Raw genomic sequence first — 14449 nt, 5'->3', positions numbered from 1 at the left:
CATGCTCCTACACACAGGAGTCAGGTCATCTCCCACCACACACACACACACACACACACACACACAGTGAGAATGACGGCTTCAGCAGAGCCCCACTAATAGTGGAGAAAAACAGACAGAATCAGTAAATGAGCCCCTCATTAACTCTTTCTGACCCTGTCTCCCCTGGGGAAAGCCAAACCAATCACACCGCCAAATCAGGTTCCTGTACGGGACACTGATCCAACATCAGCTTTCGCTCATCAGTTCTGCAAGATACAAGCATGCGTGTGTGTGTCTGTGAGTTTGAGAGTGTACTTAGGTGTACTGAAACGAAAAGTGAAAAGGAAATACCCTGCGCATGTATTTGTGTCTGCATGTGTGTTTTACGTTCCATGACAATGGGCCGCTTTGAGGCAGTCAGCCATCTTAAGGGCTCTTTTTCTTGATCACATGAGACTTTGGGCAAAAGTTACTCTTCCGTCTTTGTTTTCACCCTCCGGGCTCTGCTGTGGGACCACCATACCAACTTGACTCGGCTTGCGGTAGCCACTGATGATAAAAGTAGATGCAGATGCTTTGCAAGAAAACACAAGACTGTATAAATGCTCCTTCAATGTTAGTCTGTGTTGAATTAAATGAATCCAATCCAAGGCTTTTTTTTATGATTCACCAGTAGGCTGACAGGGCCGTGCCACAGTGACTGATAGATTCATTTGACATTATTAAGTCGTGCCATTTTAAGGGGCAAGTTGTCACTGAGTGATGTGTGATTGTGTGTGTGCAGCCACAACAAAGAACTTCACTGTTCCTGTTATTACACCAGTGACGTTGAGTTTTATTTAATATGGATGCTGCTTTAAGACTGTAGGGGTCTGTACTGTATACACATAATCTTTATCACATATCCAGTCTCTCCCTTTGTGTGTATATCTTTTTCCCCTTATAACATATCTCTCCCTTCTTCACCCACCTCTACTATAGTTCATTTTTCTCACATTGGTGTGTTTTTTTTGTTCCATTACTGCCTCCCCTGTCTTCATATGGAAATGACAGAGTAGACGAGATGGATCTGTATATTAAAGCCAAGCTGACATTAGAATTAACATAATGTGTCATGGCCTTAGGGCAATATCTGCCATCTGCATTAGCCTGAAGACACACACATATACTGAAAGTCATACATACACATGAAAAGCCTCGGCAGACCCGCATATAAAGCAAAAAAAAGAAAAAGAAAAAAGGAGTTGAATTAACTGTACTAGTAATAATACTTATTTTACAAGGAGTTCACACAGGTTGTTAATGAACATGAAGGGATAGCAAAGTATAATGTTGCTTAAGATCAATGAATTGAACTTAAAACTTGTTGTTCATCCAAAACTCATGGAATTTTGTTTTGTTTTGCCAACAGATAAAAATGAGCCATCCAGCTACATCTGCACTACCTGTAAGCAGACATTCACCAGTGCGTGGTTCCTGCTCCAGCATGCCCAGCACACCCACGGCATCAGAATCTATCTGGACAACCACCTGGTCAACTGCTCCCTTACGCCCCGCATGGCTCTTCCTCCACCCCCCTGCACTGAAGCACTGCCTCGATCGCCTCTCCCCACTTTCCTTGGTGACACCAACAACCCATTCCACCTCCTCCGCATGGCTGCACCCCTGCTCAGGGAACATGCCCCACCCCCGGGGTACTTGGAGACCCGGCTGCCGGCAACTCCACCCTTCATCAGCCCCCCACCACCCCCTAGACCCCCTTTAGAGCGACTGGGCCCAGAGGAGATGGGGCTGCTGTCACAGCACCCCAGTGCCTTTGAGAGGGTGATGCGGATGTCCCCCATGGACCCTCCATCCATGGACTTCTCTCGACGTCTAAGGGAACTGGCAGGAAACACGACCAATAATGGAGGGCCAACACCCCCTCTTTCCCCCAATCGCGTGCCGCCTATGCACCGCCTGTTGAGTCCAACACTTTTCCAGCCTGGCGCCAAGCCTCCAACTTTTCTCACCTTTGCCCCACAGCCACCAACTTCTCAGGGGGGACACGGGTCTTCTACCCCTCCTGAACCTCAAGGACAGAACCAGACACCCGGCAAGTCCAAATCCTGTGAGTTCTGTGGCAAGATCTTCAAGTTCCAGAGCAACCTGATTGTCCACAGACGCAGTCACACAGGAGAGAGGCCATACAAGTGTCATCTGTGTGATCATGCCTGTTCCCAGGCTAGCAAGCTCAAGAGGCACATGAAGACACATATGCACAACAAGTCTGGGTCCATGAGCGGCTCCCCAGAACAGGAAAACAGAGAAGGAGGAGAGGGGGAAGAAAAGAGTAGGGAGGGAGATTCAAGATCAATGGCAATGGACAATGAGGAGGAGGAGGAGGAAGAAGAGGAAGAAGAAGAGGAGGAAGAGGAAGAGGAGGAGGAACTGAGGAATGGATGTCGGCCAGATTCCAACCTAAGCGAGGATTTGCAAGAGTTTGGCCAGAATCGGGAGAATGGCACAAGGCAGTCTCCTGAGGGGAAACCCCTGAGTGGGGATAGAGGAAGCGACAGCGCCGGGATGGGTATCATGCACCCTTACAACCATCTGGACAATCACCTGAGACTGAACCCCAACAAAAGAAGCCTGGAGAGGCAACCTAACGGGGACGGAGGAGAGAGGGGTGAAGGAGAAGGAGGAAGAGAGAATGAGAGGGAGCAGGATGCACAGCGAACTGAGCTGGATGAGCACAGGCCTTTGATGAACGGCAGGATAAATGTATCCGAAGCAGACTCCTTTCCTGGGTTGTTCCAGCGTCGGCCTACCCCCATCACCAGCCAAAGCCCCTCCAACAACAAGAGGATCAAGATTGAGAAGGAACAGCTGGAGCTTCCCCCAACCATTCCCCTTATCTCCCCGGAGAATGTCTATTCTCAGCTCCTTGCTGGCTACGCTGCATCACGTCACTTCATCAGAGAACCCTTCTTGGGATTCACAGATTCTCGCCAATCGCCGTTCGCCACTTCCTCGGAACACTCCTCCTCAGAAACGGGAAGCCTTCGATTCTCAACCCCACCTGGCGAGTTGATGGAAGCAGGGAGCGCCTCAGGTCGTAGCGGCAGCAGCACTCCTCACCTGCTGCGGGGACCTGGACCCGGCAGGCCCCCGAGCTCTAAGGACAGGAGGAACGACACCTGTGAATACTGTGGCAAGGTGTTTAAGAACTGCAGTAATCTGACGGTGCACCGACGCAGTCACACGGGAGAACGGCCCTACAAGTGTGATCTGTGCAGCTACGCCTGTGCCCAGAGCTCCAAGTTGACACGCCACATGAAGACCCACGGGCAGTTTGGGAAGGAGGTGTACCGCTGCGACATCTGCCACATGCCCTTCAGTGTGTACAGCACGCTGGAGAAACACATGAAGAAGTGGCACGGGGAACATTTGATGGCCAGCGAGGTCAAACTGGAGCAGGCGGACAGAGGTTAAGCCAGCAGACATTAGTCATACAGCCAACATTGTACACAAGCAAACACGCACACACATACACACACAAAATCCCTATAACCACTTCTTCAGCTATGGGGCTTGGCTGGATAATCTTTCTCTAAAGAAAAAAAAAATTAGACTGATTGATGTTCATCTTTTTCTTGTCACAGAAACTGCCACCTGAGAATATAAACAAAGGGAAACTTTAATGAAAAGTTGTCTAGAAAGCCATGCTTGGTGTTTCTTGGCAAACTGTCTGAGGATTTTATCAGTTAGGAATCCATGGAGCCTTTCTACTGTGCAATAATTTCTGTATTTATTGGATTTTTGTAATGATATTTGGCATGTGCAGGTACATCTTTGTGGGATTTCATATGGAGTTAGTTTTGAAATGTGCTTAAACATTTTTTTTTTTTAATCTAAAATGAGATAAGTCCCCTTAATACAAATTTTCTTTGTTTTTCCTTTAAGGAAGCTTATTATCATGTGAGAGTAAAATTTTGTGAAGCAGTTAGCTTCTAAAAAGTAAAAATAATTGTTTTCTATATTATAAACTGCAGCAGCGGACTACAATCCATTCCCTCACACAGGCCTAAAGCACTGAATGTCAGCCTGACAATAAAACATCAGCATGGATTTGAAAAATCCATCTTCGTCTTAGAGACCTGATTAGCTACCTTCTTTAAATTTATTCAGAAAAGTTGTCCTTTCAGAATACTGGCATGTGAATAATTATTTCCAAATGCAGTTACTGTATTGCCGCGCTTGCGTCAGGCAGGACATAAATAAAGGTTGCACTTAATGGAGATACTCTTAACTGATGCTCAGTACATTCCCAATGTAGGATTAAACCACCCAATTTTAAAGGTTAAATACGTTAAGACTACTTGTGATTAATGTGAGAAGAACAGTCCTGTTTATTGTTTGTAAATATATTCTTTTTTATGTTAAAGTAGCCCCAACTGTACGTGAAAGATGGCCTAAACAACAAACTAAACAATCAGAAGACCAGCTGCTTGCATCATCCACGGTATATGCTAAGTGTAACGACCATTCATGAGAACTTTTGCAGACCCACCTGTTTATCTCCCCACCCACGTGTTAAACTAAGGCTACTTCAACAATCGTAACACCTTCTAAATCATTCTCCATCTCCTTCTCATGTCTGGCGTGGCCGCTCTCTATGACCCAGGTTGACTCACTGTGCCCCACAAAACGGTTCCAAATGAAATTCATATCAGTGTGTGTGTTAGCGTATGTTTTTTCTTCTCTCCGCAGCGTGCTCTAAGCCTCTCTCCGACGGCGTCTTTTCACAGTTCACTAGCTCAGATTCATGCATTAGAGCGGCTTTTAAAAGGGAAGCCTGTTCATTCGCTTCACAAAGTGATATGGGTTTAACTCACAGTAACAGATTCTGAGACAGTGTGCATGTTCGTGACTTTTGGGGATTACAGTTTTTTATTTTCTGCATCGTTCATCCTGAAATGAATCTGGCTATATGAGTTATGATAATTTTGAGCACAGCTGCAATGGGGAGTAAGGCCAGGCGACCTTACTTAGGGGCTATTCTTAAAGTAAAAATGAAAGATTAGAGTGGAGAAATGAAGAAAGAAATGGAGAGAGAGAGAGAGGGAGGAGCAAGACCTTGACCAGGGAGAAGAGTCATTCAAATGAAATTGGAAGCATATGAAAAGTGAGGGTTTTTTGTACCTAAATGCACATCTACTGGCCACATCAAATAACGGGCCATCAGAGTGAGACAGCGAGCCTGAGAGAGGGAGAGAGCAAAGCCACATGAAAGGAGATAGAGACTCATCTTTCATTTTAGTGCTGCAATTCTCAATCACCAAACTCATCTTCACTTTAAAGTTTGACCTGCCTTTATGGCCCTTTTGTCTGCTTTTCATTTGCGCCAAAACATACTTGTTTTGATGGAAAAATATTTTTTTACTTTATCTTAAATGCAAATTTTGTCTTGAGATTTTTTTTTTAAGAAAGAAAAAGATGTTGAGGTCACAGCAGCACTCCATAAGCTATTTAGTTGCAGCTTAGTTTGATACTGTTTTGAGAAATAACACAAATAAAGCTTCTGACGTGGACGCACAGTGTATTCATTCGAGGACAACTCAGTTTGAGTCAGGCCTCAAAGAGCCATACAGCTACAAAATACATCACCTTCAAGTGATGATCCGAAGAACCCTGAGATCTAAAATCACACATGGACATTCAGTCTTACAATATGTTTACAGTGTTGAAGTATGCCATTAATGAAATACTCTGTGTAAGTGTTTAAAATGATAATAAAGTATTGTTTTCTCCAATGTTCTTTCAGATGTTTTTGACTGCCATAGCAGTTTGGTATGATTATCCTGGTGGAGGGATTTTATGTTCATGGATATGTTTCTGTATGATTACTTGTTCACTGTATGGGAAGACACATTTTGAATTGTAATATTGCAGAATCGTGCCAGATTATTTTTTTTTTCCTAACAAGAGTGGTGCCATTGGTTTCTTCAACCTTTTTTATTTTATTTAAAAAAATGTTTTTCTGTCGTTGGTTTGGTGAAGCTATCCTTCATGGATGTAAAACAAAAATGAATTAAAAAAACAATAAGATGATCATTAGGAAGAAGATCCTTCGGCAGGGGAATACGATGCTTTGGGCTGGAACGCTTTTCCAAATCAGTTCTCTGAGACGTTCATGAACTTTGTTTTTTTTCTTCCCCTCATGCTCGGTTGAAGGTCTTGTGACGGCACTTACAACTGTAATTAAAAAAAACATTTTCATATTTCACTTTTCACAAATTTCACTTACACTCTTTGTACAAAATAGTTTCCTTGGTCTTTTTGGGGGGAGTGCATCATTGTGGAAAAAAAGTGATTTCAGAACAGTACTGCTGTTTTGAACATATATGTATTTTTGTAATGTGTTGAAAAATCAATACAAGAAAGCCAACACTTCAATAAATGTTGCAATTGCTCTATGACTGAGACATTTTCTTATTTTTTATTCTTTGGTCTTCCTTTTGTACTAACTCTATAATCGTTGACACATTGTATGTTACTTATACATGAATATCAGTTTGTGTGTACAGAAACAACAACAAGTCTTTATACAATACTATAGTTTGAACCCCACAATTCTGTCCCATTCTCGTGAACTCAGCAATCTATTAAAACAGAAAACATTTTCTACAGTAAGTTTAACAACCACTGTACAATGTTAATTTAGCTGGCATGCAATAAAAAAATGTCAACAACTTTAGACCATACTCATACTACATATCAGGCAGTAAACAATTTAAACAATTAAAACTATAATAAGTCAGAACTGATTTATTAAAGTGTGACTTGTGGCTGACCCATGCATTTTGAAATGTAAAGGACTTGAAGCATTTTAAAACAACTATAAAACACACACCTAACTATCTCCATTATTAATATGTGAAATATGACATTAAAAGTGTAAAAGCTTTATTAAGAAACAGAAAGATTGTGACAGGATAAACAACTTTAACCTTTAGCATTTAGCATATGAGGCTGAGTAATGAACTGGATGTGTAATAGAAGTTGACCTAGTTGTCTTCCAGAGTTTCTCTTACACTGTTGCAATGTTTGCTTTAGTGTGAATGAGTTGACCTCCAGTATATTTTTGGTCATTAGCCAGAATAAAGACATGCAGAAGTTGTGTTTGGAGGACCTCTCAAATTGCTCTGAGTTGACAGTTATACGGTTGGGTTTCAATTAATAATCTACCTAACCTAACGCGTTATCAGAGAAGAATCTGTCTCACTAGCACCTATTTGGCAAACATACTGAGGGCAAGACCAGACACAGACAGATACTGAATCCGAATCCACAAATAAAATGCTTTGTTTCACTGCAATACCAGGTAATTGGTCAAACAGAAAATCAGTTTCCAAACTTTTTCAAATATATCTGCTACTACAATTTCTGTGGTCTTAGACAACAATACAAATGAGAAAACGACTCATATGTTTTGTTTGTGAATATAGCTGCTGAACATCTCATGCTTCATAAATGAGTCCTGGCATGAGTGTGAGGACCCATCAGGTATTTCTTGATATGAGGCCAACAGCAGTCAAGCCTGTCCTCGCTTGAGCCTCCAGGCCATTGGATAACATAACAGCATAACAGAAAGAGTGAGTGCACAGTGTGTGTGTGTGTGTGTGTGTGTGTGTGTGTGCGTGCGTGCATGCTGTAGCTTATGTGTAAAGCGTGAAAAAAAAAGCGAGAGAGAAGAGGCAGAACAATGGAGCAGAGATAGAGGAGTGAAGAAAAGAAAATGAGGGCACTGTCGTGCGAGAAAGTTGAATCAGGAGGAATTCTTGCTGCTTGCCAGCTCTTGCCACACACAATGACCCATAAAGTGTTTTAATATCTCAGAAATATGCATAAGCCAATGTAAAAATATAATTATTATGTCAAGATATCATGACAATAATCTAACAAGCAGATACAAATGGCTTACATAGATGCTGTTTATAGAATCTTGTTGTTTGCAGGGGGGAACTTTTCTAACTGTGTTTATGTGTGTTTGTGCCTGAAGGCTGACATCTGGGTGCCATGTTGATGATTCTGGTCTTCTGGTCAGCAGAAATGTGCATGTTGTGAGGATGTCACATTCCCACAGCTCTTATACCAGAAGTGGCAGAACTATTGACAAAGCAATTGGAATAGCATGACTTTCTTTGCATGGTTAGTTGTTGCAAATGGTTTACATTATACAAAAAAAAGTGAGAAATTAAGTTTTCTGTCAAATAAGGCTCTCTACTTTTTCTACTGAAAACCTAAAGAGGATGCAATTTTCACAGCATTGCAAACATTTTACTTACAGCAGTTCTGTAAGTATCTGTCTTGCAAATGTAATTATAACCTCATGCTTCATGTCACACAACCTATTTTGGCGTTATTTAGCCTGTTTTGAACTGTCTAATTTGTGAAAGGGCTATTCTGTGTATAATCAGAAGCCACACAAATGTTTGCACACAGATCCGATCTGGCCACTTCTTTACCACCAGCCACATGTGACACAAGGTTACAAAGTTCTCTTTTAAGCTTGTTTAGGAGCAGGCCCTCCTCCTTTGTGCCCAGCTCCGTGGGAGAAAAGTGGCCTGGAGCGCCTGTGGTGAGGAGGTGCTGTATCCTCTTCACCAGTAAGCGCTGGGCAGAGGCCCTGTAGATGTAGACAGTGAGTCGCAGAGCGGGAGTTGGGAAATCATGGTTTGGAGTTAAACCACGTCCTCGGGGAACAGGGTGTCAGCAAGGATGGCGGTTGACGTCCTCGGCCACACAGAGCCACAAGGCAGCCACAGAGACCCCACTTTCCATTGGATCACAGGGCTCAGGCCCCACTAGCCTCTCTATAGATATACACTCACTAATCTACTGCTCCTGACCAGTACCCAGTCAAATGACACTGCCCGCCCAGTAAACACACTAGGCTTCACCAGAGTAAATACAGCACAGCTGGCTGCTCCTGGGAAAACGGGGAGAAAAAGGAGGGAGAAATGAATGGAGGGCGAGCAGGGAGAGGAGGGTGGTCAGGAGACTCAAAGTGGTGTGGTCGAGCGTGGTCATTCAACAGCTGCAACTTGGGAAGACTCTCTCTTCTGGGAGAATCTGACCCATAGAAACAAAGGCTTTGTGGTCATGTCGAGTGTGTAACTAAAGGACAGGAAATGCAGTTTTTTTCTGAGGGAGGAAAACACTGAAGCCACTCAGTGGGAGGTTTTGGTCGTTTAGGACGCAACTATGTCGTCAAGCATCAAAACTGCGCTCATCAGCTTATGGTTGTGATTATTTCATCTCATATATTCATAAATCCCTTAAATATAGGAAAGATCAAAACCATTGTTACTTTTACATGGAAGAAAGTGAAATAAGGCTGACGTTTATTGAGTGTTTTCTATTCATGCTACATATATAGTGTACATTTTCAAGATAACTTAATGTTATACCTTTTTTTCCAATTCTGAAATAAGCAGTACAGCATCTAAATAAAATACATTGATGAAGCCATTTTCTTTGATAAGACACAGCCAACTGATTAAATTATCAAAAGGTCATTGCAATATGGAATTGAGGCTAGAAAGACCTGAGTCAAAAAGTTGACCTGACTAAAACCTTATGAGAAACAAATGAGCCAGACAAAATATTCCACCACATCTATCTATACAGAAATATGAATCAGTAAAGGTCATCCCAAATTCTCAGCTAGTCTCCATTTGGTTAATTACATGAGGTCATTATAAAATAGCTATGTCAGTTAAAATTATTAGTCCCCAAATCTGCAGAAATGAGTAGTAGTAGTTCAAATCTACATTTATTTTTACAAACTTCGGCAAACAATAGTAGAAAAAGTGAGCAGGCGTGACGACAAAGACACTTGATCCACTTAAACAATGATTTTTTCAACTTGAACTATTTCTCAATATTGTCACTAAAACAACACAGGTTTTTGACTGCACAGGCCTTCCTAAACAACAAGCCGTCACCTCGCCATGGAGACACAATACAAAAAACATTTATTTATCGTTTTGCTTCAGCCACACCTTCTGTGTCTGCTTATTTAATTCTTCTCTTTTCTCAAACTCTCTTCATTGCTTGCTCTGACTGTCACAACCTCAGTTGTATCTAGTTTCACTCCTTTGTTTCCCGATTCCTTTCCTTTGCCTGCTTCTACTGAACTTATACCTCCAGATAAACTTTTCTTTGCACAACTGCTTCTTCCTCCTACTCCTCCTTACCTTCCCTCCCATTTTTATTTTACAGACAGACTCTCCCCTGTCCCACTGTCAGTGTAATTCCACTGGTGTCAGACCTCCCAGGTGGGCCCAGACACAGGTACATAGCTACTGTGGTGGGGAAGATCCTCTGTGTAGGCTTCCTGACGCCCGACCTGCCCCCCACACGCTCACACACCTTGCCACAGGGGGGGTCAGTGTCATTGTTGGCATTGGGTACATGCTTGTCGTGGCGCAATATTAAATCTTCTCATTTGATTTGGACTGTAATTATGTCGTAAAAACAAACTGGCTGTGAAGCCGTGGCCCGCCAGTGTGATCTACTTTCATCAAGTGCAGACTGGCTTAATTATAGAGTGCGCCATACACCAATCTTTCACTGGGCAGCTTTTCCTGCTGCTTCTTTAAGCCATCACATTCTTTTATTGTGCGTTAATCACAAGGCAATTGGGCCGTTCGCAATGGCTGGGGGTAGATTTTTAACACTGGTCTGTACACATCCTTTTTCCCCTCCCCCTTGGAAAAAAAGTAGCAGTTGTACATGGTAATGGAATTTGATGCCTTCTCTATTTCTGCGGTGCACTTAATGATATGGTTTTCATACCACAAAGGTATTCAAATATGAGGAATCACTGTAGAGAAGAAAGGATTTGCTGTTCTTTGTGCACTTCAAATTGAGTCTGTGAGCTTAGATAGATAAATAGGTAAATATGACAATAAATGGCCGAATCTCATCAAAAGAAATCACACTGATGAGTACGACTGTGAATACAAGTCAGATCTTTCCCCCAAGGGATTTAATTTCTGTTTCATTATGTTAAGAGAGAGCCGTAAAACACTTGAAGGAATAACACTCAAGTATGAAGATCTATGAATTTTATGGGCAAATTATTTCCCCCATATAGCCAAGTCTTTTTATCTGGCTTTTTACTGCCAGACATCTGAAATCCATGTTTGTTTAGGCCGATATTTGCCACATGGCTAAGTAGAACCAGATCCCACCTTCACATTGACTGGCACAGGCGGATGCCAGATGCCAAAGCGCAACATATGGTAATATGTATATTCATTTTCTCTGCGCTGCATGCAAAACGCTTTCAAGCTCTGCTTTACAGAAAGCAATAAATTGAATTTATTATATGTGATATTTCAAACTAATTTCCTGTTATGTATTTCAGTGAGTTTGATTATACATTAGAAAGTTACCATAGGAAACTAGCAATTGATCATTAAAATTAAACTCCTTAGTAACTATAAATGAAGAATTGTTGAATATTATCCACAATTACAATCTTCATATCGATGCTCAGTGGCAACCAATGAGAGAACACATTTCGGGTTTTATATCAGAGGTGTGTGTGTGTGTGTGTGTGTGTGTGTGTGTGTGTGTGTGTGTGTGTGTGTGTGTGTGTGTGTGTGTGTGTGTGTGTGTGTGTGTGTGTGTGTGTGTGTGTGTGTGTGTGTGTGCGCGCGCGTGCGTGCGTGGAGGATAAAGGATGGAGCTGTCTGGGGACTGACCCCTTTATGTCTTAATAGTCGAGCTGAAAAGGAGGGGAGACGATGAAAGCTGAAGGGTCACCGGGGGAGAACTCCCTCGTTTTTGTCCCTCTCCACTGGCCTTTTATGATGGGTTCATCTGTGTTGTGACAGGTGTGTGAAGTGGGCACCTTACTAGAGGTAATTGCCATTTCTCTCCTGTGGGTCATTGTTTGTCCCTTGCCTGAAAAGACCATTAGAAAGACAGGATTTTAGGTTGTTACAGTGGCAGAGGAGTATAAGAGATGAAGATTGTGTTTCTTTTCTCTCTGGCTCAAATAGAATAAAAAATGCATTTAAATTTCCAAAATAACCTGAAAGGGATCCATTAATAGTGTGGTGTACTTCACACAAACAGTAAACGCACCCTGATGATGCTGCTGTTCTTTGGCTTGAACAGACTGCTGTGGCTTCACTGCAGAAACCATTACGGTGCCACCGAGGAGAGTCGTAAAGGTGATTAACAGCTGCTTCTAATTAAAGATCAATGGAGACTCTTTCTGAGGTGATTTGTTATATGAATTAGGATGCACACTGTCCATTAATGACATCAGGCAATGTCACTGTAACAGATTGGGTATTGATTCCCTCTGGTTTGAGATGCAGTTCAAACCGAACTATACATCAAAACATTGGGATTTGTTTATGGATGTACTCCAGTGTGATAAAGAAAGGACCTCTCAGCAGCCATGCATTGGCCTCTTACATTAAAATGTATGGCTTTTACTTAATGCATGAATTGCATCAGAAGATGGATATTGTGCCATACATCGTTTCTAACGTTGAGCTGTGAGAAGTTTGATCTAAAATTCCCACACCCAAATTCAGTAATAAGGCTGATCAGCAGTGAACAAGAGGGTATAGATGATCCATTGTACACTGAAATAGGCCATAGAAACAATGTGAGAGCATATGAATCTAAAAAAAATAAGTTTGGGTTAAGTGGCCATTTAGTTGAGACTATGCATCCTTAACACTTGCGTGTAAATTTTTAAACAAGATTTGATTCCAGAAACTTATGGGCAAGGAAATGATAAAGCACCCCAATGGTTGACCAAGGACTTAAACCTTGCTTTCCAGCATTGTTGTACTTTTATCTACACTAGTACTTAAGAGTAAAAGACTGGTGCCTTCAAGTCTAACTTGGTTTTAGGCCCCTTGCACAAATTGTTATTTTAGAAGACACTTCAGTCATCTTGACGGTCAGTTTAATTTTACGCAATTGGCAACCGTTTAAAAACCCAGTCTTTTGGGGCACCCTGCACTCAAAATAACTAATCAGTACCATTAGCTCAGGGTCCTCAGTTTCACCCAATTTTTGCACATCATTATGTACAAAGAGTTCCAAAATTAGCCTTTACACTGACAACTTTGTGACAAGTTGTCAGCTTTCTGTAGAAAGTCAGTTGGAAACCTTTGTGTTTCACAACACACCAACAAACATGATGTTAAAGAGATCTTTATTGAAATCGCAGGGACTCATTTAGACTCCACCCTGAAAAGAAATGAGTTTAAATTTCACGTCATGAATCATCAACAATTCAGTTTGACAGATATAAACCCACCTGGTTCATTCCATGGCCAGCTGTTGAGCTGCCCTGATGTTGTTGGTTAAACTGTCCTGGCTGTGCATAAGATCCTTGGTAGGGATCGTTAGCACTGCCAGTGTATTGCACCACATGTTGGCTGGGCTGCATGGACACCTGAGGGGCGTTCTGAGTACCAGGGTAGGCAGGAGAGGGGTACCTAAGGTAGTGATTGTCTTGCCAGTGGTTGCCTCCCTGCTCAAAATTTTGGCTCGAGTAAGAGAACGTGCCTGGAGGATACTGGCCGGTCAAGAACATGTAGTCATAAGGATAAGGAAGATAAGGCCAGCTTCTGTAAGGGCCAAAGGACTGAACGACACCAGCGGGCTCAGGTAGGGCTTGAAATGCTGCAACAGGTTGAGACTGCTGGAAGCGTTGCTCTTCAGTCTCAGATTCAGAGTTGCCGTGCTCATAGCCGCTTTCATACTTGGACAATTCACCTCCCTGGTACTGTTGATAACCAGGTGGGCCAACATAGCTGGGGGCAAAAGGTTCAGGGTTGCTGGACATCAGTAGAGCACTAGGACTTCCTGGAGTTTCACCAGCCCAGGCTAGGATGAAGAAAAATAGATTTACAAGTCAATGTCAAGCATTTAGCTTGCGAGATAACTTAAAAACCGATGAAACCCTAAATTAAAAAAAAAAAAAAAGAGTCAACTTAACACCAGTTACCTTGGCTAGGGGCTGCTTGAAAAGCACCCACATTAGAGCTGCTAGTCTCTAGAGGTAAAAGTGCAGCTGAGTTGGAGCTGTAAGTTGCTGCTGGTTGGCTCTGCCCACTGGATTGAGAAGTGTAGCCTTCGTCTGGGGCAGCTTGTGAGCTGGATTGCACACGAGCAGGATTTGAGAAAGGCCCAGAACCAGACATTGAAGGGACATAACCAGAGGAAGGCATTCCCCGATTTAAGCCAGCAGATGGAAGGTTTAGGCCAAGAGCATGACCTAGGAAGAAAGAGCTGCTCGTAAGTTTTAAGACCACAAACAACATTAACATATTGATTAAAGGGATACTTTACCTGGCTTCACAGGAACGCCGTAACTTGAGCCAGTCAGCAAAACAATGAGCAAAGCCCTTTAGATTAAAAAAAAGACAAAAGTGTGACT

The 14449-nt window shown here is 42.4% G+C and overlaps 2 protein-coding genes across 4 annotated transcripts in view; one reads left to right on the top strand and one right to left on the bottom strand.

The window, feature by feature from the left end:
- Positions 1-6447, top strand: part of bcl11bb (BCL11 transcription factor B b) — a 29173-nt gene extending 22726 nt beyond the window's left edge. For all 3 annotated transcript variants that reach the window (XM_079355081.1, XM_079355080.1, XM_079355079.1), the window contains one exon: positions 1394-6447. In XM_079355081.1, the coding sequence (XP_079211207.1) occupies positions 1394-3456 (2063 nt within the window). In that variant the 3' untranslated portion in view covers positions 3457-6447. The remainder of the gene's footprint in view (positions 1-1393) is intronic.
- Positions 6448-13202: 6755 nt separating this feature from the next.
- LOC306831829 (uncharacterized protein) lies at positions 13203-14322 on the bottom strand. Its single transcript, XM_079356075.1, has 3 exons — positions 14018-14322; positions 13325-13896; positions 13203-13254 (listed from the first exon to the last, which is right to left on the bottom strand). The coding sequence occupies exons 1-3, from the start codon at positions 14238-14240 to the stop codon at positions 13243-13245; spliced, it is 807 nt and encodes a 268-aa protein (XP_079212201.1). The 5' UTR covers positions 14241-14322; the 3' UTR covers positions 13203-13242.
- Between the last annotated feature and the right edge of the window lie 127 nt (positions 14323-14449).

This window comes from Symphodus melops (genome assembly GCF_947650265.1).
Source record: "Symphodus melops genome assembly, chromosome: 1".
Classification (NCBI taxonomy): Eukaryota; Metazoa; Chordata; class Actinopteri; order Labriformes; family Labridae; genus Symphodus; species Symphodus melops.
Note: the sequence above shows the minus strand (reverse complement) of the source record. Positions and strands in the feature narration are given on the sequence as shown.